Source organism: Pseudophryne corroboree, chromosome 2 (assembly GCF_028390025.1).
Source record: "Pseudophryne corroboree isolate aPseCor3 chromosome 2, aPseCor3.hap2, whole genome shotgun sequence".
Classification (NCBI taxonomy): domain Eukaryota; kingdom Metazoa; phylum Chordata; class Amphibia; order Anura; family Myobatrachidae; genus Pseudophryne; species Pseudophryne corroboree.
This window is the reverse complement of record NC_086445.1, coordinates 674,855,616-674,882,257: the sequence shown is the minus strand read 5'-3', so window position 1 is coordinate 674,882,257 and position 26,642 is coordinate 674,855,616. Positions and strand designations below refer to the sequence as shown.

Below are 26,642 nucleotides of genomic sequence, written 5' to 3'. Positions count from 1 at the left end.
TGACCCATATCAAATACATTAAGGCATAGTTACTGCAGTCTTTCAGTGACAAAGGCCTGGTCAGGTGCACTCCTCATCCAACCAGAAGGCAACACCAGAATATTCCAGTGAAATGTACAGTAGTTGGATCTGTGTTTTACTCTAAAGGGCCCCATACACTTATCTGACCGCATGTCGGAAGCGATCGCAGGCGATCACCCCAGCAGCCTCCCGGGGGGGCAGGATCGGCCAAGATGCATCGTATGCTGACCTTTTGCATCCAATGTTTCCTGGGCGATCCCAGCCATGCCCCCAGGTCGGACCTGATTGAATGTGCAGCACATTCAATCTGGAGGATCCAATCTGATGCTCACGGGAACGCGGATCGGAGCAGAGACACCTAAAAAAAATTGGGCTGAAATCGGGCATAATCGCTCTAGTGTATGGGGCCCTTCACACAGTGTAGTGACATTGGCCACAAGAATGGCAGCTTGTAAGGGAACCTTTTAGAACACTGGCGATACTGCACTTATTATAGAGGACTAGAAACAAGGCAGTTGTGTAAGGTGAGTTTCCAGCAACAGCTGAAGGCTGCATAAATTTGGCTATTCTACTTCAGTTTTCCACCTGTGACAGATGTCAACATAATGTTAAATTCATCTCTATGCTGAATGCGGTGTCTGTCTTCACAGGCGCTACTTGCCCCATACAGCTCAATGAAGCTCCATACCCAGACCTGTCCAGGTGCCAAATGAAAGCACATTGTCGAGGAGAGGAAGAGAAGTATAGTTCTAGAGATGTTTGGTAGATATATTCAAATGGGTTTTAGTAAAGGTGTAATGTGGTAAAAGATTGCATGAACATGGGAAAATAAAAGGAACAATTTGTGTTGCTTTATTTAAAGCTTTAATTTTATAGGAGAAGCTTAGTGTTTTGGGTTAGACAATAGATTATATATGTAAACACCAGGTTTTACCTACAAAAAAAACCCAAAATATTCCCGTTGAATTACTGCTGTAAAAAGAGTTGACTTTTGACAAATTGCTCTTCATTAGATTTCCACCATAGGGGGTGATTCAAATGTTTGTGTGCCCCATTGCAGCATATCCCTATTCCCTTTAGACAGGGTGATGTGCAAATATTTGTTTTGTCTCCGGACGCCAATTGTTTTTTGCGCTTGTCGCACAAAAGCATCGGGTTTAGTGGCGTGAAGTGCCTCAAGTGTTGGGCACGACAAAAAAAGTATGAAAAGCAGGACACTTTTTGCACATTTCTACTCGCCAGCTCAGGAATGGGCCAGCAGAAAGAATGGGTGACCACAGTATGCGTGTGTGATCAGAACAGTTGTGCATTTGGAAGAAACTTGTAGATGAGTTTACTTTAAAATTGTGATTGTTACTGTGGTTTGTGGAATTGTACACTGAAATACAGGTCCAATTTTAGTTAGCTGTGACCTCAGCGGGGTATTGTCTGATTTCTGTTCCTAACCCAGGGTTGTATGAGTAGAGATCACCTCTACCATAATTGGTGATTTTATATCTGAATCCTGGCCTCCGTGTGGGACAGAGGTTTTCTTAGCTGTCAGCCTTCAGTGAACAGATGAATGCACAGATTGTAGAGGGCAATGGCACTTGCCAGATCTCCATTTGCTGGGACATGGTGATCTTGGCATTGTGTTTAAGAGATGCACATAGTTTACAACTAGTAAGCAGGCAATTCAGTTTACCTTAGTTGTCTACTTCCAAATGAGCAGCTTTTAGGCAAACGTTTTGGATGTTTGGGTTGAGAGGCCTGAATCCATTATCTCTAGGCAACGAGAATTGAATTTGGATGATTTTGAAGTTACAGAACTTGTGTTTTCTCTAACGTCCTAGTGGATGCTGGGGACTCCGTCAGGACCATGGGGAATAGCGGCTCCGCAGGAGACAGGGCACAAAAGCAAGCATTTAGGATCACATGGTGTGTACTGGCTCCTCCCCCTATGACCCTCCTCCAAGCCTCAGTTAGGTTTTTGTGCCCGGCCGAGAAGGGTGCAATCTAGGTGGCTCTCTTAAAGAGTTACTTAGAAAAAGTTTTTAGGTTCTTTATTTTCAGTGAGTCCTGCTGGCAACAGGCTCACTGCATCGAGGGACTTAGGGGAGAGATTTTCAACTCACCTGCGTGCAGGATGGATTGGATTCTTAGGCTACTGGACATAGCTCCAGAGGGAGTCGGAACACAGGGCTCGCCCTGGGGTTCGTCTCGGAGCCGCGCCGCCGACCCCCCTTGCAGACGCTGAAGATGAAGAGGTCCGGAACCAGGCGGCAGAAGACTCTCAGTCTTCATCAGGTAGCGCACAGCACTGCAGCTGTGCGCCATTGTTGTCGGCACACTTCACACAGCGGTCACGGAGGGTGCAGGGCGCTGGGGGGGGGGCGCCCTGGGCAGCAATGTATAATACCTGTATGGCGAAAAATACATCACATATAGCCCTTGAGGCTATATGGATGTATTTAACCCCTGCCAGATATCTAAAACTCCGGAGAAGAAGCCCGCCGAAAAGGGGGCGGGGCCTATTCTCCTCGGCACACAGCGCCATTTTCCCTCACAGAAAGGCTGGTGGGAAGGCTCCCATGCTCTCCCCTGCACTGCACTACAGAAACAGGGTTAAAACAGAGAGGGGGGGCACTGATTTGGCGATATGTATATATATATATATATTAAAATGCTATAAGGGAGGAACACTTATATAAAGGTTGTCCCTGGATAATTATAGCGTTTTGGTGTGTGCTGGCAAACTCTCCCTCTGTCTCCCCAAAGGGCTAGTGGGTCCTGTCCTCTATCAGAGCATTCCCTATGTGTGTGCTGTATGTCGGTACGTGTGTGTCGACATGTATGAGGAAAATATTGGTGAGGAGGCGGAGCAAATTGCCTGTAATGGTGATGTCACTCTCTAGGGAGTCGACACCGGAATGGATGGCTTATTTATGGAAATTACGTGACAATGTCAACACGCTGCAAGCCGGTTGACGACATGAGAGGGCCGGCGAACAAATTAGTATCTGTCCAGGCGTCTCAAACACCGTCAGGGGCTGTAAAATGCCCATTTACCTCAGTCGGTCGACACAGACCCAGACACGGACACTGATTTCAGTGTCGACGGTGAAGAAACAAACGTATTTTCTTTTAGGGCCACACGTTAAGGGCAATGAAGGAGGTGTTACATATTTCTGATACTCCAAGTACCACAAAAAAGGGTATTATGTGTGAGGTGAAAAAACTACCTGTAGTTTTTCCTGAATCAGATAAATTAAATGAAGTGTGTGATGATGCGTGGGTTTCCCCCGATAGAAAATTATTGGCGGTATACCCTTTCCCGCCAGAAGTTAAGGCGCGGTGGGAAACACCCCTCAGGGTGGATAAGGCGCTCACACGCTTATCAGAACAAGTGGCGGTACCATCTACGGATAGGGCCGTACTTAAGGAGCCAGCTGATAGGAGGCTGAAAAATATCCAAAAAAGTATACACACACATGCTGGTGTTATACTGCGACCAGCGATCGCCTCAGCCTGGATGTGCAGAGCTGAGGTGGCTTGGTCGGATTCCCTGACTAAAAATATTGATACCTTTGACAGGGACAGTATTTTATTGACTATAGAGCATTTAAAGGATGCATTTCTATATATGCGAGATGCGCAGAGGGATATTTGCACTCTGGCATCAAGAGTAAATGCGATGTCCATATCTGCAAGAAGATGTTTATGGACACGACAGTGGTCAGGTGATGCAGATTCCAAACGGCACAAAGATGTATTGTCATATAAAGGGGAGGAGTTATTTGGGGTCGGTCCATGGGACCTGGTGGCCAGGGCAACTGCTGGAAAATCCACCGTTTTTTTACCCTAAGTCACATCTCTGCAGAAAAAGACACCGTCTTTTCAGCCTCAGTCCTTTCGTCCCTATAAGAGTCTTATCTGCCCAGGGATAGAGGAAAGGGAAGAAGACTGCAGCAGGCAGCCCATTCCCAGGAACAGAAGCCCTCCACCGCTTCTACCAAGTTCTCAGCATGACGCTGGGACCGTACAGGACCCCTGGATCCTACAAGTAGTATCCAAGGGGTACAGATTGGAATGTCGAGAGGTTTCCCCCCTCGCAGGTTCCTGTAGTCTGCTGTACCAATGTCTCCCTCCGACAGGGAGGCAGTATTGAAAACAATTCACAAGCTGTATTCCCAGCAGGTGATAATAAATTTACCCCTCCGACAACAAGGAAAGGGGTATTACTCCACACTATATGGTGGTACTGAAGGCTAGGTGAGACCTATTCTAAATCTGAAAAATTTGAACACTTACAAGGGTTCAAATCCAGATGGAGTCACTCAGAGCAGTGATAGCAAAGAACAAGGGGACTATATGGTGTCCCGGGACATCAGGGATGCTTACCTCCATGTCCCAAAATTTGCCTTTTCTCACCAAGGGTACCTCAGGTTCGTGGTACAGAACTGTCACTATCAGTTTCAAGACGATGCCGTTGGATTGTCCAAGGCACCCCGGGTCCTTACCAAGGTAATGACCGAAAGGAGGATTCGTCTTCAAAGAAAATGGACGACCTCCTGATAAGAACAAGGTCCAGAGAACAGTTGGAGGTCGGAGTAGCACTATCTCAAGTAGTTCTACGACAGCACGGGTGGATTCTAAATATTCCAAAACCGCAGTTGTTCCGACGACACGTCTGCTGGTCCTAGGGATGATTCTGGACACAGTCCAGGAAAAGGTGTTTCTCCCAGAGGAGAAAGCCAGGGAGTTATCCGAGCTAATCGGGATCCTCCTAAAACCAGGAAAAGTGTCAGTGCATCATTGCACAAGAGTCCTGGTAAAAATGGTGGCTTATTACGAAGCGCTTCCATTCGGCAGATTTCACGCAAGAACTCTTCAGTGGGATCTGCTGGACAAATGGTCCGGATCGCATCTTCAGATGCATCAGCGGATAACCCTATATCCAAGGACAAGGGTGTCTCTCCTGTGGTGATTACAGAGTGCTCATCTTCTAGAGGGCCGCAGATTCGGCATTCAGGATTGGATGCTCGTGACCACGGAGGCCAGCCTGAGAGGCTGGGGAGCAGTCACACAAGGAGTGTGATCAAGTCTGGAGAATTCTCTCCACATAAATATACTGGAGCTAAGAGCAAATTTATAATGCTCTAAGCTTAGCAAGACCTCTGCTTCAAGGTCAGCCGGTATTGATCCAGTGGGATAACATCACGGCAGTCGCCCACGTAAACAGAAAGGGCGGCACAAGAAGCAGGAGGGCAGTGGCAAAACTGCAAGGATTTTTCGCTAGGCGGAAAATCATGTGATAGCACTGTCAGCAGTGTTCATTCCGGGAGTGGACGACTGGGAAGCAGACTTCCTCAGCACGACCTCCACCCGGGAGAGTGGGAACTTCATCGGGAAGTTTTCCGCATGATTGTGAACCGTTGGGAAAGACCAAAGGTGGACATGATGGCGTCCCGCCCGAACAAAAAAAAAATGGGACAGGTATTGCGCCAGGTCACGAGACCTTCAGGCGATAGCTGTGGACGTCCTGGTAACACCGTGGGTGTAACAGTCGGTGTATGTGTTCCCTTCTCTGCTTCTCATAACCAAGGTATTGAGAATTATAAGACATAGAGGAGTAAGAACTATACTCGTGGCTCCGGATTGGCCCAGAGGGACTTGGTAACCGGAACTTCAAGAGATGCTCACAGAGGACTAATGGCCTCGGGAGCTAAGAAGGGATTTGCTTTCAGCAAGTACCATGTCTGTTCCAAGAGGAACCGTGGCATCGGCCTTTAAGAAAGGACCTGCTCCAGCAGGGACCTTGTCTGTTCCAAGACTTACCGCGACTGCGTTTGACGGCATGGCGGTTTGAACGCCGGATCCTAAGGGAAAAGGCATTCCGGAAGAGGTCATACCTACCCTGGTCAAAGCCAGGAAGGAGGTGACCGCACAACGTTATCACCACATGTGGTAAAAATATGTTGCGTGGGTGAGGCCAGGAGGGCCCCACGAAAAAATTTCAACTAGGTCGATTTCTGCACTTCCTGCAAACAGGAGTGTCTATGAGCCTCAAATTGGGGTCCATTAAGGTTCAAGTTTCGGCCCTATAGATTTTCTTCCAGAAAGAATTGGCTTCAGTTCCTGAAGTCCAGACGTTTGTCAAGGGAGTATTGCATATACAGCCCTTGTGTGCCTCCAGTGGCACCGTGGGATCTCAACGTAGTGTTGGGATTCCTCAAATCATATTGGTTTGAACCACTCAAATCTGTGGATTTGAAATATCTCACATGGAAAGTGACCATGCTGTTGGCCCTGGCCTCGGCCAGGCGATTGTCAAAATTGGCGGCTTTGTCTTACAAAAGCCCATATTTGATTTTCCATTCGGACAGGGCAGAACTGCGGACTCGTCCCCAGTTTCTTCCTAAGGTGGTGTCAGCGTTTCACCTGAAACAACCTATTATGGTGCCTGCGGCTACTAGGGACTTGGAGGACTCCAAGTTGCTAGACGTTGTCAGGGCCCTGAAAATATATATATATATATAATTCCAGGACGGCTGGAGTCAGAAAGTCTGACTTGCTGTTTATATTGTAGGCACCCAAAAAGCTGGGTGCTCCTGCTTCTAAGCAGACTATTGCTCGTTGGATTTGTAGTACAATTCAGCTTGCACATTCTGTGGCAGGCCTGCCACAGCCAAAATCTGTAAATGCCCATTCCACAAGGAAGGTGGGCTCATCTTGGGCGGCTGCCCGAGGGGTCTCGGCTTTACAACTTTGCCGAGCAGCTACTTGGTCAGGGGAAAACACGTTTGCTAAATTCTACAAATTTGATACCCTGGCTGAGGAGGACCTGGAGTTCTCTCATTCGGTGCTGCAGAGTCATCCGCACTCTCCCGCCCGTTTGGGAGCTTTGGTATAATCCCCATGGTCCTGACGGAGTCCCCAGCATCCACTAGGACGTTAGAGAAAATAAGATTTTACTTACCGATAAATCTATTTCTCATAGTCCGTAGTGGATGCTGGGCGCCCATCCCAAGTGCGGATTGTCTGCATTACTTGTACATAGTTATTGTTGCAAAAAAAATCGGGTTATTATTGTTGTGAGCCATCTTTTTTAGAGGCTACTTCATTGTTATCATACTGTTAACTGGGTTCAAATCACAAGTTGTACGGTGTGATTGGTGTGGCTGGTATGAGTCTTACCCGGGATTCAAGATCCTTCCTTATTGTGTACGCTCGTCCGGGCACAGTACCTAACTGAGGCTTGGAGGAGGGTCATAGGGGGAGGAGCCAGTACACACCATGTGATCCTAAAAGCTTGCTTTTGTGCCCTGTCTCCTGCGGAGCCGCTATTCCCCATGGTCCTGACGGAGTCCCCAGCATCCACTACGGACTATGAGAAATAGATTTATCGGTAAGTAAAATCTTATTATGTACATTAACAATTTTAGATTGAGAAAGGATAGACATCTGAACATATGCAAAATCATAGGGCTAGATGCATCATCGCTTGGAAAGTGATAAAATGGAGAGTGAAAAAGTACCAGCCAATCAGCTCCTAACTAACATTTCTCAAACACAGCCTGTGACATGGCAGTTAGGACCTGATTGGCTGGTACTTTTTTACTCTCCATTTTATCACTTTCCAATCGATGATGCATCTAGCCCATATAGAGGTCATTTATATACAGATGTGTCCTTATTTATTTTTGCTTCAGTCGCGCTTGGCTCACTACATACAAAATAGTACTGAGCCAGGGGATGAGGAGGGTCACATCACTACTATTCTCTCAACAAGAATATAGTTACCTTCGTTTGAAAGAGGAGTCTTTCAGACTACGGATGGTATTCAATTACCCACGAGGAAACATTGGGATTGGAATTTTAAATTTTTTAAATTTTTTCCCCCCAATGTAAAAAAATAAAAATTTTTTTGCGTCCTAGAGGATGCTGGGGACTCCGTAAGGACCATGGGGTATAGACTGGCTCCGCAGGAGACATGGGCACTATAAAGAACTTTTAGTATGGGTGTGCACTGGCTCCTCCCTCTATGCCCCTCCTCCAGACCTCAGATTTTGTGCCCAAAGGAGATAGGGTGCATTACAGAGGAGCTCTCCAGAGTTTCTCTAAAGAATTTTGTTAGGTTTTTTAGGTTTTTTATTTTCAGGGAGCACTGCTGGCAACAGGCTCCCTGCATCGTGGGACTGAGAAGAGAGAAGCAGACCTACTTAAATGATAGGCTCTGCTTCTTAGGCTACTGGACACCATTAGCTCCAGAGGGTCAGAACGCAGGTCTCACCCCGCCGTTCGTCCCAGAGCCGCGCCGCCGTCCTCCTCGCAGAGCCGGAAGATAGAAGCCGGGTGAGTATAAGAAGAAGTGAAGACTTCAAGGCGGCAGAAGACTTCAGATCTTCACTGAGGTAAGCCGCTGCGCGCCATTGCTCCCACACACTACACACACGGAACAGGCACTGATGGGTGCAGGGCGTAGGGGGGGCGCCCTGGGCAGCAATAAACCTCTGGACTGGCATTTAAGGGCACATTAGGCTGCGGAGGCAGTAAATGGAGAGATCCCCCGCCATTTTTTGAATATTGAAGCGGGACCGAAGCCCGCCGCTGGAGGGGGCGGAGCTTGATCCCTCAGCACTAACAGCGCCATTTTCTCCACAGAAGCTGCAGAGAAGCTGGCTCCCCGGACTCTCCCCTGCTGAACTCTGTGAGGGCTGAAAACGGGGGGGGGGTTTAGGCGCAGTGAGTGTATACACATTATATATATATATATATATATATATATATATATATATATATATATATATATATATATATATATATATATATATATATATATTGTTAAGAAAGTGGAGAGCGCACTCATAAGTGTATAAAAAGTAACAACTTTACTTATAACATATGCTCACATTGAGGTTAAAATTCATCGGCAATAGTATTGCATTAGACTTAGCCACTCCGATATTCAAGTCCGCGGCTCGTCTCTGCACCGGCTCTGTTTCCGGAGGATGACGTCACAACGTCCACGTCAAGATTAGCCACGCCCAACGCGTTTCGTACTGAAGGTACTTCGTCAGGGGGTGTGGTTTACCCAGTTCATATCACCTATATATACCCAATCTGGGTGTAGATCTTCATTAAAGTGCAATTAGCCATAAACCTAAACAATTTCAGGATATCATCATCTAAATAGTTAAAACATCGTAGAAATAACATAAAATAAGTGGGAGCCATAAAATCACTATAAGTTATACACTCGTAACATTATATTCATTACTCTATTAAGATCTCTCTATTTTATTACAATTACAGATCCAGCTGATCCACATGATATGCTTAAAATTTAATTGTCGTCACCAGGATATTAACTCCAAGTTAATTACACACGTATAGTATGGAATGAGTCACATCAGATACAAGGCCGAACACATTCACTCCTGCACGCCGCCCCTTCATCGTCACCTGCCATATGTATGCACCAAGAGTTTGCCGGTCGGGACGTAGCCGCTGCCACCGGCAGTTCTGCAACACATACAGACAGGGTTATCGATTCAGGAACGGCACGATATCACATCCTTCATTCAGGCCATGTGGTGTGAATGTGTTCAGCGTGTAGATCCAAAATGTTTCTCTCTTTGAGAGTAGATTCAATAAATCTCCTTTTCTTTCATCGAGTTGTACCCGTTCTATTGCTTTAAAGGAAAAGCCCTGAAGTTTTGACTCACAACAGCTAGCAAAATGTCGTGGTACGCTATGATTTTCCACCTTATTGGTGATATTTCGTATATGTTCCAATATTCTTAGTTTTAGAACCCGTTTAGTTTTACCCACATAGCGTTTCCCACATTTACATTCTAGTAGATATATAACATATGTACTTAAACAACTCATTTTCCCTTTAATTTTCCATGATTTTTCATTATTATAGTTATAGAATTGTTTATGATTTTTGTTAACATATTGGCACACTTTACACTTCGTGCAGGCATAAAAACCTTCAATGCCACCTGAATGTAGAGTGTTTTCTTTCTTCAAGTTACTTGGAGCCAGTCTATTTTTTAATGAACATGATTTTCTAAATACCACTTGTGGATATTTTGGAATGACTTTATGCAATATCGGATCTAAACATAAAATGTCCCAATGTTTCTGTAAAATATTTTTAATTGCTCCGCCTTTGGTATTATACCTAGTAATAAACGGAACAGAGTAGTTGCCATTATCCAGTTCTTTTTGTTTGTATACCATTAATTCAGATCTGGATCTTTCCCTCGCTTTATTATAAGATTCTTCAATCACTCGCTTAGGGTATTTTTTATTTGTAAAGCGTTGTTTATAAATATAAATATATATATATCTGGGTTTGTTCCAGTGTCAGGTGGCGCTGGGTGTGTGCTGGCATCCTATCTCTGTCTCTCCAAAGGGCCTTGTTGGGGAATTGTCCCCTTATAGATATATCCCTGTGGGGGTGTTGGTACGTGCGTGTCGGCATATCTGAAGCGGAAGGCTCGTCCAAGGAGGAGGTGGAGCAGATGAGTGGTGTGTCTCCGTCGGCAACGCCGACTCATGATTGGATGGACATGTGGCATATGTTGAATGCAAGTGTGGCCTCATTACATAAGAGACTGGACAAAGAGTCCAGGGAGAAAGCAGGGAGTCAATCCACGGATTGGACTGGGTAACAGGGACCTTCTGGGTCTCAAAAACGTCCCCTATCCCAAATAGTAGACACTGATACCGACACGGATTCTGATTCGTGTCGACTACGATGATGCAAGATTGCACCCAAGGGTGGCAAAGTATTCAGTATGATTATTGCAATAAAAGAAGTTTTGCATATCACAGATGACCACTCTGTCCCTGACACGAGGGTGTGCATGTATAAGGAAAAGAAACCTGAGGTAACCTTTCCCCCATCCCATGAGCTTAACGAGTTATTTGAAAAAGCTTGGGAAACTCCAGATAAAAAACTGCAGATTCCCAAAAGGGTTCTTATGGCGTATCCTTTCCCTGCACAGGACAGGGTACGTTGGGAATCCTCTCCCAGGGTGTACAAGGCTTTAACACGCCTGTCCAAGAAGGTGGCGCTACCGTCTCCGGACACGGCAGCCCTCAAGGATCCTGATGATCGCAGACAGACTACTTTAAAGTCTATCTATGCGCATACAGGTGCTTTGCTCAGGCCGGCAATAGCATCGGCATGGGTATGTAGCGCAGTTGCAGCATGGACAGATACCTTGTCAGCTGACCTTGATACCCTAGACAGGGATACCATTTTATTAGCCTTAGCCCACATTAAAGACGCAGTCTTATATGTGAGGGACGCTCAGAGACGTTGGGCTGCTGGGTTCCAGAGCCAATGCCATGGCTATTTCTGCGAGACGAGCTCTATGGACCCGCCAATGGACGGGTGATGCAGATTCGAAGAAGCATATGGAGGTTTTACCTTACAAGGGTGAAGTGTTTGGGGAGGGGCTCACGGACTTGGTTGCCACAGCTACCGCGGGTAAATCTACCTTTTTACCTTTTGTTCCCCAACAGCAAAAGAAATCTCCACAGTTCAGATGCAGTCCTTTTGGTGGCATAAGTCCAGAAGAGGTCGGGGCCCCTCCTTCCTTGCCAGAGGTAAGGGTAGAGGAAAGAACACCTGCTTCGGCTAGTTCCCAGGAGCAGAAGTCCTCCCCGGCTTCTACAAAATCCACCGCATGACGCTGGGGCTCCCCTAAGGGAGTCCGCACCAGTGGGGGCACGCCTTCGACTTTTCAGCCAGATCTGGATTCTTTCAGACGTGGATCCTTGGGCGAAGGAAATTGTTTCATAAGGCTACAAGCTGGAATTTGAAGAGGTGCCCCCTCGCCGATTTTTCAAGTCTGCCTTGCCAGCTTCACCCCCGGAGAGGGAAGTGGTGTTAGCTGCAATTCAAAAGCTGTCAACAGCAAGTGGTGGTCAAGGTTCCCTTGGTCCAACAGGGAAAAGGGTATTATTCAACCCTGTTTGTGGTCCCGAAGCCGGATGGTTCGGTCAGACCCATTTTAAATCTAAAATCCCTAAACCTGTACTTGAAAGTTCAAATTCAAGATGGAATCTCTCCGAGCTGTAATATCCAACCTGGAAGGGGGGAATTTGATGGTGTCACTAGACATAAAGGATGCATACCTTCATGTCCCCATTTACCCCCCTCATCAGGAGTACCTGAGATTCGCTGTACAGGACTGTCATTACCAGTTTCAGACGTTGCCGTTTGGGCTTTCCACGGCCCCGAGGATTTTCACCAAGGTATTGGCGGAGATGATGGTGCTCCTGCGCAAGCAGGGAGTCACAATTATCCCATACTTGGACGATCTCCTGATAAAGGCGAGATCGAGAGACCAATTGTTGAAGAGCGTGTTGCTCTCCCTGAAAGTGCTGCAACAGCACGGTTGGATTCTCAATCTGCCAAAGTCACACTTGGTTCCAACGACTCGGCTATCATTCCTAGGCATGATTCTGGACACGGAACAAAAGAGGGTTTTTCTCCCATTGGAAAAAGCCTAGGATCTCCAGAACATGGTCAGAGACCTGCTAAAACCAAAAAGTGTCTGTTCATCAATGCACTCGAGTTCTGGGAAAAATGGTGGCAGCCTACGAGGCCATCCCCTTCGGCAGGTTTCATGCAAGGACTTTTCAGTGGGACCTTCTGGACAAGTGGTCCTGGTCCCATCTACATATACGTCAGAAAATAACCCTGTCCGCCAGGGTGTCTCTCCTGTGGTGGCTGCAGAGTGCTCACCTTCTAGAGGGTCGCAGGTTCGGCATTCAAGACTGGGTTCTGGTGACCACGGACGCGAGCCTCCGAGGATGGGAAGCGGTCACACAAGGAAGAAATTTTCAGGGACTATGGTCAAGCCAGGAGGCTTGTCCCCACATCAACGTACTGGAATTGAGGGCCATATACAACGGCCTACGACAAGCGGAGAATCTTCTTCGCGACCTACCGGTTCTGATTCAATCAGACGTCACAGCCGTGGCTCATGTAAACCGCCAAGGCGGGACAAGGAGCAAAGTGGCGATGGTGGAAGCTACCAGGATTCTTCGCTGGGCGGAAAATCACGTAAGCGCTCTGTCAGCGGTCTTCATTCCGGGAGTGGACAACTGGGAAGCAGACTTCCTCAGCAGACACGATCTCGATCCAGGAGAGTGGGGACTTCATCAAGAAGTTTTTGCAGAGATAACAAGTCTTTGGGGAATTCCTCAAATAGACATGATGGCGTCACGCCTCAACAAGCTTCGGAGGTATTGTGCCAGGTCACGGGACCCTCAGGCAGTAGCGTTAAACGCCCTAGTGACACCATGGGTGTTTCAGTCGTTCTATGTATTTACTCCTCTTCCTCTCATCTCAAAAATATTGAGAATCATAAGACAAAGAAGAGTGCAGACAATACTAATTGTTCCGGATTGGCCTCGGAGGGCCTGGTACTCAGATCTTTAGGAAATGCTCTCAGAAGATCTGTGGCCTCTTCCTCTCAGGGAGGACCTGTTACAGCAGGGGCCATGTGTGTTCCAAGACTTACCGCGGTTACGTTTGACGGCATGGCGGTTGAACACCGAATCCTAGCTGGGAAAGGTATTCCGGAGGAAGTCATCCCTACTCTGATAAAGGCTAGGAAGGAGGTGATGGCAAAGCATTATCACCGTATCTGGAGGAAGTATGTATCTTGGTGTGAAGCCAAGAATGCTCCTACGGAAGATTTCCATCTGGGCCGGTTTCTTCACTTTCTACAGACAGGAGTGGATATGGGCCTAAAGTTAGGCTCCATTAAGGTACAGATTTCGGCCCTATCTATAGTTTTTCAGAGGGAATTGGCTTCTCTCCCAGAAGTCCAGACGTCTGTGAAGGGAGTGCTGCACATCCAGCCCCCCTTTGTGCCTCCAGTGGCACCGTGGGACCTTAACATGTTAAGTTTCCTGAAATCTCACTGGTTTGAACCTCTTCAAACAGTTGAATTAAAATTTCTCACGTGGAAGGTGGTCATGTTATTGGCCTTGGCATCTGCAAGGCGGGTGTCCGAATTGGCGGCCTTGTCCCACAAGAGCCCATATTTGAATTTCCATGTGGATAGAGCAGAGTTGAGGACGCGTCCTCAATTTTTGCCTAAGGTGGTTTCTTCATTTCATATGAACCAACCTATTGTGGTGCCTGTGGCTATGGTAGACTGGGAGGACTCCAAGTCCCTGGATGCAGTCAGGGCCTTAAGGATTTATGTAGCCAGGACGGCTAGGGTTAGGAAAACAGAGGATCTGTTTGTCCTGTATGCAGCCAACAAGGTTGGTGCTCCTGCTTCTAAGCAGACTATTGCTCGCTGGATCTGTAACACGATTCAGCAGGCTCATTCTACGGCTGGATTGCCGTTACCAAATGCAGTAAAGGCCCATTCCACTAGGAAGGTGGGTTCTTCTTGGGCGGCTGCCCGAGGCGTCTCGGCATTACAGCTTTGCCGAGCAGCTACTTGGTCGAGTTCAAACACTTTTGCAAAATTCTACAAGTTTGATACCCTGGCTGATGAGGACCTTGCGTTTGCTCAGTCGGTGCTGCAGAGTCATCCGCACTCTCCCGCCCGGTTGGGAGCTTTGGTATAAACCCCATGGTCCTTACGGAGTCCCCAGCATCCTCTAGGACGTAAGAGAAAATAAGATGCTGGGCGCCCGTCCCAGTGCGGAATACATCTGCAAGACTTGTATATAGTTGTTGCTTTCATAAGGGTTATGTTAGTTAGGATCGGTCTGTGACTGATACTGTTTTTTGTTCATACTGTTAACTGGTTGCGTATATTCCAGGTTATACGGTGTGATTGGTGTGGGCTGGTATGAATCTTGCCCTTAGATTAACAAAATCCTTTCCTCATATTGTCCATCTCCTCTGGGCACAGTTCTCTAACTGAGGTCTGGAGGAGGGGCATAGAGGGAGGAGCCAGTGCACACCCATACTAAAAGTTCTTTATAGTGCCCATGTCTCCTGCGGAGCCCGTCTATACCCCATGGTCCTTACGGAGTCCCCAGCATCCTCTACGGACTAGGAGAAAAAGATTTACCGGTAGGTTTAAAATCTTATTTTCTCCTGAAAACACAGGTTCAGTGAAACCTTTGTGTGTTTGCTAGAAACCGCTCCATTTTCGACGAAAACGGGGATGTTTTCTGGGATTTTACTTCACCTGAGGCTTATGAGGACTACTTGAAAAGCAATCTATGCCTAGTTTGGCTACTATATACACCAATATATGCTATGGGGGGAATTCAATTGACATTGCTGCATGATCTCCTGTTTAAAGTGATGGGAGATCGCAGGTGCGATATTACATTTTGATGCTGTTTATCGCACCCATTAGTGTCTGGTTTAACTGCGTGAAGCAGCTAAGGCTGCTCGTTTGGAGGCCCAGACGGGTCACTTTCAACACATTTCAGCTTGCCAGCATGGGGGGTTGCAAGCTGAAATGTCTCCCTGTGGCTCAGCGCGCCCAAACAGAGCAACAATTTAATTGCCCCATTGGGCACCATCTAGTGGCGGCCACGAGGAGAAACAACTGAATTTCCCCCCTCTGCTTTCATTCAAACTAGTAAAAGAACAAAAAATGCAGTCGAATTTTTAAGTGCAGATTTTATTGTGAAAACCTACAGTATGCAGACACAAGAACAGTGTTTTGCTTGGTGTTTAAAAAAGCAAAGTACATTTGCTTTCAGTCTCGGTTCACCTGCAATATCAATAAATGTGTTTTTATTTTATCTTTACACTTTGGGTAGATTTCAGATGACTAAGAAATTTAATGGTGTTCCTGACAATGTAGTTTTTCTCTTAATGTAGCTGTCAATCTGGGCCCTTAACTATTTTGTTTTAAAAATGAACAGTGCTGTGTTATGGTGAATAATAAAAGCAGATACTTTGGTTTTGTGCACAGAGCAAACAGTAAATCCGTTCTCTGTACTGTATGGATGTTAGCCTGGAGGTAAGACCAAAAATGTATGCTTACATTTTGTCACACCCTGTATGCAGCCACCCCAGTCAGCCGTTGTGATCAATGTACACTTACAAGGGCATTTATATTTCTAACGAACTCCTCTGTTAGCTGCCTGAATGATATTATTTAAGTGATCGATTGGCTATAGATGTGCAGTTTGTCCTTGTGCTTACTATTATATAGTATTGCATTTACGTTTGGATGACCAACAACCATCCCAGAGCTTGTAATGCTTCTTTAAATAAAGTGGTGCTGCCAGTAAGCAGTTTGAGTTACACATCTAGCAGCTGTCTGACATTTCACTGTAGGTTCATTCTGACCAGTAGCAGTCATGCCGGGCCATGCAGGCGATCCATCTCAATTCTCCAAAGATCAATTGAAAAGTGTGTTAATTTCACATAATGTGCTATTGCCTCAGGGCGATCACAGGAAAGCAGTCTATTTGCAGCTCTACCTTAAGCACATTCTCCCCAAAGACAAAGAAGCTGCTGACTTTTCAAGCGATGATGAGGATATGTTGTCGGAGAATGATGTAAGTGCTGTGTGAGTTTTGGGATGTGTGAGGAGCTTTGCGGCATAGAGTTGTAAAAATACTGTTGTGAGAACACTAGTGAGGGCAGATGAAAGCTAAGGAGATGACAGGCGTACAGACTTCTGAGGCTTTGCACCTGTTCTGACTTTCTGTGGATTGTTACATTGCAGTTTGAGCATGATGTGTAAATTACCTCTGTAGCGTAAACTGCACTGGCAAGACAGAAATAAAAGATCACTGATACATGCAGAGCATGAAGTTATTGGTAAAAATGAATCATGAATGCCAGTTGCATACTTTTGTCTGCTACTAAATGTGTTCACAGGATGGCAGTAGGGATCAATGTTTGTTGCTGCTGACCAATCCAGTTTACTTGTCAGTTACCTCTGTGTTATGACATGCTTCATTAACATGAGAGAAAGTTTATAGGGGTCTGTCAATCGGTGGGTACCCAGTGGGGGACCTATGCTTGTTTAAAACCTCCCTAAATGGTGAGCATCCCTTTTAGGAATCCAAAATGTCTGCTGTTCTACCATGTGCACAATAGAGCTCTGTGCTATTTATGAGTATGTTAATAAATATTTTTACAGTTATGTATTTAGAACTTCTTTCTAAATATTTATTCTGTCATATTAACTTTTACTCATGTCAATATTTACCTGAAAATAAAGTTTTTATGTTACTTAAAAGGTAAAACTGTTTTTCTAACTTTCATTTATTAACCGTAAACCTATTTCTATTACTTTTGTACCTGTAACAGTGTAAATGGTTTTGGTGGTCTTGCTGGTTGGACAAGACAGCCAGCAAAAAGCATTTGACAGTGAAGTGACTTATCCTCTAACAAGCCATAGGAAGTAAAATAGCTTACTGCGTCAGGCATATGTCATTACCTGTACAGTTTTAGTGGAGTGGGAGATACTGTACTAAGAGTAAATGGTCATTGGCATTTAAAGAAAACATACACATCTAAAGAGTTTATACTGGTTTGTGTCCCATGAGATAAAATAAAAATGAGTTATATTTTGTATGCACCATCCTGATGTTTAGAGCAGCAAAATGTTTGTATTTGTGGGAATAGAAGGAGTTCTCTTTTGAACTTTGTATGCATAGATGCATGTACTTAGGTTTGTACAGTATAGCCTGCATAACTTGAAAGCAACCAGAGAGGAGTGATTATGATCTCAGAATTAAGCAGAGCTGGCATGTCAAATTGCAGCGCCTAAAATAAAATGCAGGATTTGTATTTTGCTCTGCATTATGGTGGAAAATGTTTTATGGTTTTTATTTCTTAAACAATTTATGCTTAACAGTTATGCTTAAGGGGATTTGCTTTATTAAATACAGGTTGTGGTTTAGGGATTAAAGCAAATTAGTAGAGAACAATATAATGTTTAATTCCACTTTTTAGGGTTTGAAGGAGTGTAAGGAATAAAAGAAAAGCAAATGTATTTGCGAGTACCCTAAAAGTATTTTGCAACCATAGCTCTAAGAGAATTATCCAGTAAATATACAGTAATATATATTGAAATGCTGGTGAAGATATGGGTACTGAGATGGAATTTGGGGCTGTAGTATCCGTGTGTGACTTTTGCTGGTCTTGTCTATGTGACCTTATGCTAATACACTACAAGCTCTTCCCTGCTGTACACCAATGCGTCTGAATGTGCCCGGACTGTGACGTCCGCTTTAAGCGTCCTTAGATGCTGAAATTCAGCTTGGTGTTTTTAGGCACAAACTTTGGTGGCACCAATGAAACTTGTACCCTGTCCTCTGTCTGAGTATGGCCTCCAATGTGAATTAAGTGACCAATTCAGTGTCATGCCTCAAACACTCCCATAGCATACCCATAAGACAGCACTAACTGTGCATCTGAATAGCCACCTCCCAGTCACAGTCTAGGAAAGCCCAGCACATTTATAATATGTCGGATACCAACCATCTCAATCGCTATTGTGCCCCTGTGTGTGTATATGCCGCGGGACACAAGTACGGTACAAGGTTTTTGCCCAGTTGAAAACATTGTTCATTTGGGTGAATATTAGCATTGCATGTGGTCCTGAATCAGGCCCCTTTGTCTAAATTGATAGGGAGAAAGTTGCTTAAATAGGTGCATGTTTTGTTTGTAGTGCTGGCTATGGCAAAATGTGTGCTGCTTGTCAATGGTAGTATATAACCTTGGGGCCTTAGTTCAGAGTTTTACGCAATGTCTGTTTTGGGGTGTGGTGACTCGGACGTTTGTGTGTTGCAACAGTATTTGGGGCAGGTTTCAGCCTTCCACTGCGATCTTGTATGCAGTAGAAAGGCCTTGAGCATATCGCTTCCTGTGGCCATGCTGCGTGACAGTCTAATTTGCCATCAAATTCTGTTTTTTGTGGGATAGACATGAATATCCTTACAAAGAACTAATGATCAAAAAAGATTGAGGTTACCTAAATAATAAAAAAGGGGCAGACTAGATGGTTCTTATCTGCAGTCAAATTCTATGTTTACTCAAAGTCAATATTCGTCCGATGGGTGCATCTTTGTATGCAAATGGCGGGTCAGAGATGCAGATTACGGGCATCTGTACAATACCTTGTGTTTTCAACATTTGCATATTTTCGCATGGCTGCTGCATACAAATTGTCGGCTACGAATGCGTTTGCGTACATCTCTGAATCACTTGTAGCAAATACATGTGTGGTGGTAAATGCTAAAGTTTTACAGTACATAGATCTGTGAAAATAGTTTGAAGTAAACACTTCTGCCATGTAAAAGGAAATTAAAATAAAATTGGTACAGAATATAGATTGTAAGCTTCACTGAGGCAGTGACTGAATGGCCAAATATTCACTGTAAAGCGCTGCAGAATATGTGTGCACTAGATAAATAGCTGGTAATGATGATTAAGTTCCAATCAATAAAAAAAAATCTGTTGCCTTCCCCTTTAATAGATCAAATTATAATCTTGGTGTCATATATCAAGGACTGTTTTATCTGGAAATCTTGGTGTTGGGCAAGGTAAAGGTGTAGGAGTCCTTTTACCCTGGCTGTGTCATATCCCCTGAGTTCTCTCCATTCTTGAAGCTGCCTCTTCCACACTATTAATCTTTTGCATAGTAGTCTTGTACCGTGCGTCTAGTCCTGCTTCCTAGATATCTCCACCACTTTGCTTCCCCTCTTTCCCTGCACTGACCTTCTATTCCTTACTGTAATGCCCTGCTTAATAATCTCACTAAAAGCATAGGTCTGCAAACCCCTTCCTCATTACCCCACACAGTGCATGTTTTGCAGGTAACCCAGCAGGTGCACAGGTGTGTTAATTACTCACACATTTTAAAAGGTCTGCAGGTGGAGTTAGTTATTTCACTTGATATTGTATGAGGAGACCAGCAAAACATGCACTGTGTGGGGCAACGAGGACCGAGTTTGCAGACCTATGCACTAAAGCTTCTTCTTCCAAACTACTCTAACTATTTGACCTTAATCAGTGGACTTCTTCCAACTCCCATTCAGACAGTCGTATCCAGGATTCTAGTCTTCTCCAACTGCTGCACCATCTCTGACTACACAAACTACTTGGAGGAACTACATGGGATTTGCAGGGTGGTAGAATGAGCACTACATTCATCTCTAATTAAAATTCTCCTTTAGCCTTTCCCAAGGATAGTCTTATCAAGTGCATCCTTGAAACAGAGTTTTTCTCCGGCTGGGTCCACCGGTTATCCACAGGATAACAATGAGATATGATGGAGCGATAGCGGATTGGCACCAAACGATCACAAGCTTTCAGTCCTCCAAGGATGCAACGGGCCCGTCCATATATATCCGCCCACTGGCTCAGGCAAATCAGTTTTTTGTTTGGTGCAGCAGGAGCCGGACTGTGGTCAGATGGCTGCTGTTTTTGGCAGCCATAAGCTTTATTTTATTTTTGATAGTCTTACTATGTTTTTGAGTGATCTTTCCTAACAGCGTCTTATACGCATATTGGAAAGAGTCGCTCCAACAACTCTCCGCCGGGTCGCAACATCGCTTATCCACAGTACAGTGCTGTCTCGGCGGGTGTCTGTGTCAGATATACTAGCAGGTTCAGCAGACGTTACCAGGCTGTGGCCGGATCACGGGGAGAAGGTAAGGCATCGGTTCCACTTAGAAGGGGAATACAGACACAGCCGCACTGTTTTGGGAGGAGACTACCAAACTGTAGCTGACGCGTCGCCACCACGGGTGCTCCAGCGCTAGGCCTTAGGGATCATAAGGCACCAGGAATAGTATGAGGCTGCGATCCCTAGGGTTGATGTCAGTGGTGGGGAGTCACACTCTCATGGTCGCCCCTCCACCCAGTTCATGAACAGTTTCCGTCGGTCTCCCGCCATGAACTGTTGCCTCACTTCTGTCTCAGAAGCTACCACGAGGGGTCTTGGTCGCAGCATAGGCCGCTGCGTCTCTGTTCACTAAAAAGCTACCGCTAGGAGACCCGGTCGCAGTACAGGCATCTGTGTGCACAGTGCGTCTGTGTTCACTAAAAGTTCCCGGAGCGACAGTGTACACTAGTAGCGTCTGGATCCACTCAACGTTCGCTATCGTATTGATCGATCTTGGAAGTGAGGCGAGTCTCCCTGTATCCCACTATGAGTACGGGTTATACAGCACTAAATTTCTATCTACTTTGGTTAGAATGAAAAGTTACGTTTAGTGCCCATTGCATATGAGTCTGTGTACATTACTGTGGTTTTCTTTGCATTGCGTCTGAATACGTTAAGATCTGTATAGAACAGAATTCAGTAATATGTACTCCTACATACTTTGAAATGTTTGTAGTTGATAATATGCTCATATGACTAAAATAACGTGACTGCTAGTGTGATTGCTGACTTTATATATGTTTGTCAGTGGTTTCTTCTGAGCCTCAATGCTGGTGCTTGGGTAGGGTCAGATTGATATCACTTTAAAAAGTAAAGTGATTACAGTCACAAATTGTGTAGTACACTGTGGAAGTGCTGATTATTTATCATGTCTAAGAGTGGCAAAAGTGATGAGGTTTCACTGACAGTAACACCAACACTCATATCATCATGTTTGTCCTGCAAAACGGTATTATCCTCTCAGGATCTGGTACAGGATGGTTTATGTGCAAATTGTTTTGCTTTTCAGCAGATTACAAGGCAGATCTCTGCTCAGCATCGGGTAGATCCACCTTGGGCAATGTTTACACAGACCTTGTCCAGTATAGCTGAAACGGGTAATTCCTACAGCTTCAATACCAGGAGTAGGATACACTATTAACCCATACATGCAGCTCCCTTCCTACGGTATATCCCCAACAGCTTCCCCAATGAAACAAGCTGATAAACAGTGTAAATAAATCATCAAATTCACAGGCTACACAGGATGATACATCAGATGATGATAGCTCTATTTACTCTGCTTCAGCATACGAAGAACAGGTAGAAGGTATCAGCTCAGTGGATGTAGCTGAATTAATTAGAGCAATGAAGGCTATTCTGTCCTTAGAGGATTCAGCAGAGCCGGTGTTAAAAACTAAGGCACCTGTGCTTAAACGTCCCAAAACAGTTAGGATAGAGTTTCCAGGATCAGATCAGCTGACTGAAATCATGGAAGAAGCCTGGGCTACACCCAGTAAATACAGAATTCCCAGAAAATGGGATTCAAATTATCCCTTTCCAACTGGGGACTGTTTAAAAAGGGAAGTGCCTCCTAAAGTAGATACGCATGTCATTCGATTAGTGCGAAAATCTATTTCTCTATCGTCCTAAGTGGATGCTGGGGTTCCTGAAAGGACCATGGGGAATAGCGGCTCCGCAGGAGACAGGGCACAAAAGTAAAGCTTTTACAGGTCAGGTGGTGTGTACTGGCTCCTCCCCCCATGACCCTCCTCCAGACTCCAGTTAGATTTTTGTGCCCGGCCGAGAAGGGTGCAATTCTAGGTGGCTCTCATAAAGAGCTGCTTAGAGAGTTTAGCTTAGGTTTTTTATTTTACAGTGATTCCTGCTGGCAACAGGATCACTGCAACGAGGGACAGAGGGGAGAAGAAGTGAACTCACCTGCGTGCAGGATGGATTGGCTTCTTGGCTACTGGACATGAAGCTCCAGAGGGACGATCACAGGTACAGCCTGGATGGTCACCGGAGCCACGCCGCCGGCCCCCTCACAGATGCTGAAGCAAGAAGAGGTCCAGAATCGGCGGCTGAAGACTCCTGCAGTCTTCTTAAGGTAGCGCACAGCACTGCAGCTGTGCGCCATTTTCCTCTCAGCACACTTCACACGGCAGTCACTGAGGGTGCAGGGCGCTGGGGGGGGGGCGCCCTGGGAGGCAAATGAAAACCTTTAAAAAGGCTAAAAATACCTCACATATAGCCCCAGAGGCTATATGGAGATATTTACCCCTGCCTAAATGTACTAAATAGCGGGAGACGAGCCCGCCGAAAAAGGGGCGGGGCCTATCTCCTCAGCACACGGCGCCATTTTCTGTCACAGCTCCGCTGGTCAGGAAGGCTCCCAGGTCTCTCCCCTGCACTGCACTACAGAAACAGGGTATAACAGAGAGGGGGGGCAAAATAAATGGCAATATATTAATATAAAAGCAGCTATAAGGGAGCACTTAATCATAAGGCTATCCCTGTCATATATAGCGTTTTTTGGTGTGTGCTGGCAGACTCTCCCTCTGTCTCCCCAAAGGGCTAGTGGGTCCTGTCTTCGTATAGAGCATTCCCTGTGTGTCTGCTGTGTGTCGGTACGTGTGTGTCGACATGTATGAGGATGTTATTGGTGTGGAGGCGGAGCAATTGCCAAATATGAGGATGTCACCTCCTAGGGGGTCGACACCAGAATGGATGCCTTTATTGTGGAATTACGGGATAGCGTCAACTCGCTTAAGCAGTCGTTTGCCGACATGAGGCGGCCGGACACTCAATTAGTGCCTGTCCAGGCGCCTCAAACACCGTCAGGGGCTGTAAAACGCCCCTTGCCTCAGTCGGTCGACACAGACCCAGACACAGGCACTGATTCCGGTGGTGAAGGTGACGAATCAACCGTATTTTCCAGTAGGGCCACACGTTATATGATTTTGGCAATAAAGGAGATGTTACATTTAGCTGATACTACAGGTACCACTAAACAGGGTATTATGTGGGGTGTGAAAAAACTACCAGTAGTTTTTACCGAATCAGAAGAATTAAATGACGTGTGTGATGAAGCGTGGGGTGCCCCGATAAAAAACTGCTAATTTCAAAGAAGTTATTGGCTTTATACCCTTTCCCGCCAGAGGTTAGGGAGCGCTGGGAAACACCTCCTAGGGTGGACAAAGCGCTAACACGCTTATCAAAACAAGTGGCGTTACCCTCTCCTGAGACGGCCGCACTTAAAGATCCATCAGATAGGAGGATGGAAAATATCCAAAAAGGTATATACACACATGCAGGTGTTATACTACGACCAGCTATTGCGACTGCCTGGATGTGCAGTGCTGGGGTAGTTTGGTCAGAGTCCCTGATCGAAAATATTGATACCCTGGACAGGGACAATATTTTACTGTCGTTAGAACAAATAAAGGATGCATTTCTTTATATGCGTGATGCACAGAGAGATATCTGCACACTGGCATCACGGGTAAGTGCTATGTCCATTTCGGCCAGAAGAGCTTTATGGACACGACAGTGGACAGGCGATGCGTAGAGGAGTTATTTGGGGTAGGTCTATCGGATTTGGTGGCCACGGCTACGGCCGGGAAATCCACCTTTCTACCTCAAGTCACTCCCCAACAGAAAAAGGCACCGACCTTTCAACCGCAGCCCTTTCGTTCCTTTAAAAATAAGAGAGCAAAGGGCTATTCATATCTGCCACGAGGCAGAGGACGAGGGAAGAGACAGCAACAGGCAGCTCCTTCCCAGGAACAGAAGCCCGCCCCGGCTTCTACAAAAGCCTCAGCATGACGCTGGGGCTTCGCAAGCGGACTCGGGGGCGGTAGGCGGTCGTCTCAAGAATTACAGCGCGCAGTGGGCTCACTCGCAGGTAAATCCCTGGATCCTGCAGATAATATCTCAGGGGTACAGGTTGAAATTAGAGACAGAGCCACCTCGCCGTTTCCTGAAGTCTGCTTTACCAACGTCCCCCTCAGAAAGGGAGACGGTTTTGGAAGCCATTCACAAGCTGTATTCTCAGCAGGTGATAGTCAAGGTACCTCTTCTACAACAAGGGAAGGGGTATTATTCCACTCTTTTTGTGGTACCGAAGCCGGATGGCTCGGTAAGGCCTATTCTAAATCTGAAGTCCTTGAACCTGTACATAAAGAAGTTCAAGTTCAAGATGGAGTCACTCAGAGCAGTGATAGCGAACCTGGAAGAAGGGGACTTTATGGTATCCTTGGACATCAAGGATGCGTATCTCCACGTTCCAATTACCCCTCACACCAGGGGTACCTCAGGTTCGTTGTACAAAACTGTCACTATCAGTTTCAGACGCTGCCGTTTGGTTTGTCCACGGCACCTCGGGTCTTTACAAAGGTAATGGCCGAGATAATATTTCTTCTTCGAAGAAAAGGCGTATTAATTATCCCATACTTGGACGATCTCCTAATAAGGGCAAGGTCCAGAGAACAGCTAGAGATGGGTTTAGCACTATCTCAAGAGGTGCTAAAGCAGCACGGATGGATTCTGAATATTCCAAAATCCCAATTAATGCCGACAACTCGTCTGCTGTTCCTGGGGATGATTCTGGACACAGTTCAGAAAAAGGTTTTTCTTCCCGAAGAAAAAGCCAAGGAGTTATCTGACCTGGTCAGGAACCTCCTAAAACCAGGAAAGGTGTCTGTACATCAATGCACAAGAGTCCTGGGAAAAAATGGTAGCTTCTTACGAAGCAATCCCTTTCGGCAGATTCCATGCAAAGGGATCTGTTGGACAAATGGTCAGGGTCGCATCTTCAGATGCACCTGCGGATAACCCTGTCGCCGAGGACAAGGGTATCCCTTCTGTGGTAGTTGCAGGAGGCTCATCTATTGGAGGGCCGCAGATTCGGCATGCAGGATTGGATCCTGGTGACCACGGATGCCAGCCTGAGAGGCTGGGGAGCAGTCACACAGGGAAGAAATTTCCAGGGAGTGTGGTCGAGCCTGAAAAAGTCTCTTCACATAAGCATTCTGGAACTAAGAGCAATCTACAATGCTCTAAGCCAGGCGGAACCTCTGCTTCAAGGAAGACCGGTGTTGATCCAGTCGGACAACATCACGGCAGTCGCCCATGTAAACAGACAGGGCGGCACAAGAAGCAGGAGGGCAATGGCAGAAGCTGCCAGGATCCTTCGCTGGGCGGAGAATCACGTGATAGCACTGTCAGCAGTATTCATCCCGGGCGTGGACAACTGGGAAGCAGACTTCCTCAGCAGACACGACCTTCACCCGGGAGAGTGGGGACTTCATCCAGAAGTTTTCCACATGCTATTAAACCGTTGGGTAAAACCAATGGTGGACATGATGGCGTCTCGCCTCAACAAAACACTGGACAGGTATTGCGCCAGGTCAAGAGATCTGCAGGCAATAGCTGTGGACGCGCTGGTAACACCTTGGGTGTACCAGTCGGTATATGTGTTTCCTCCTCTGCCTCTCATACCAAAGGTATTGAGGATTATACGGCAAAGAGGAGTAAGACTAGTGGCTCCGGATTGGCCAAGAAGGACTTGGTACCCGGAACTTCAAGAGATGGTCACGGACGATCCGTGGCCTCTACTTCTGAGAAGGGACCTGCTTCAGCAGGGTCCTTGTCTTTTTCAAGACTTACCGCGGCTGCGTTTGACGGCATGGCGTTTGAATGCCAGATCCTAAAAGGAAAAGGCATTCCAGAAGAAGTCATTCCTACCTTGATAAAGGCAAGGAAGGAAGTCACCGCGAAGCATTATCGTCTTATTTGGCGAAAATATGTTGCGTGGTGCGAGCAGCGGAGTGCTCCGATGGAGGAATTTCAACTGGGTCGTTTTCCTACATTTCCTGCAATCAGGATTGTCTATGGGTCTCAAATTGGGATCTATTAAGGTTCAAATTTCGGCCCTATCAATATTCTTCCAAAAAGAATTGGCCTCAGTCCCTGAGGTCCAGATTTTTATCAAAGGAGTACTGCATATACAGC

General features: G+C 46.1%; 1 protein-coding gene across 14 annotated transcripts in view; it reads left to right on the top strand.

Moving 5' to 3' along the window:
• The window catches only part of LEMD1 (LEM domain containing 1), a 338,092-nt gene that overhangs the window by 24,380 nt on the left and 287,070 nt on the right, over positions 1-26,642 (top strand). For 7 of the 14 annotated variants that reach the window (XM_063955134.1, XM_063955117.1, XM_063955113.1 and 4 more), the window contains exon 1: positions 16,300-16,524. The exons of 6 other annotated variants lie outside the window; for them this stretch is intronic. In XM_063955134.1, the coding sequence (XP_063811204.1) occupies positions 16,324-16,524 (201 nt within the window). In that variant the 5' untranslated portion in view covers positions 16,300-16,323. Of the gene's footprint in view, positions 1-684; positions 784-16,299; positions 16,525-26,642 lie in introns of those variants that run through there. One more of the 14 variants, XM_063955133.1, reaches the window with a different exon arrangement.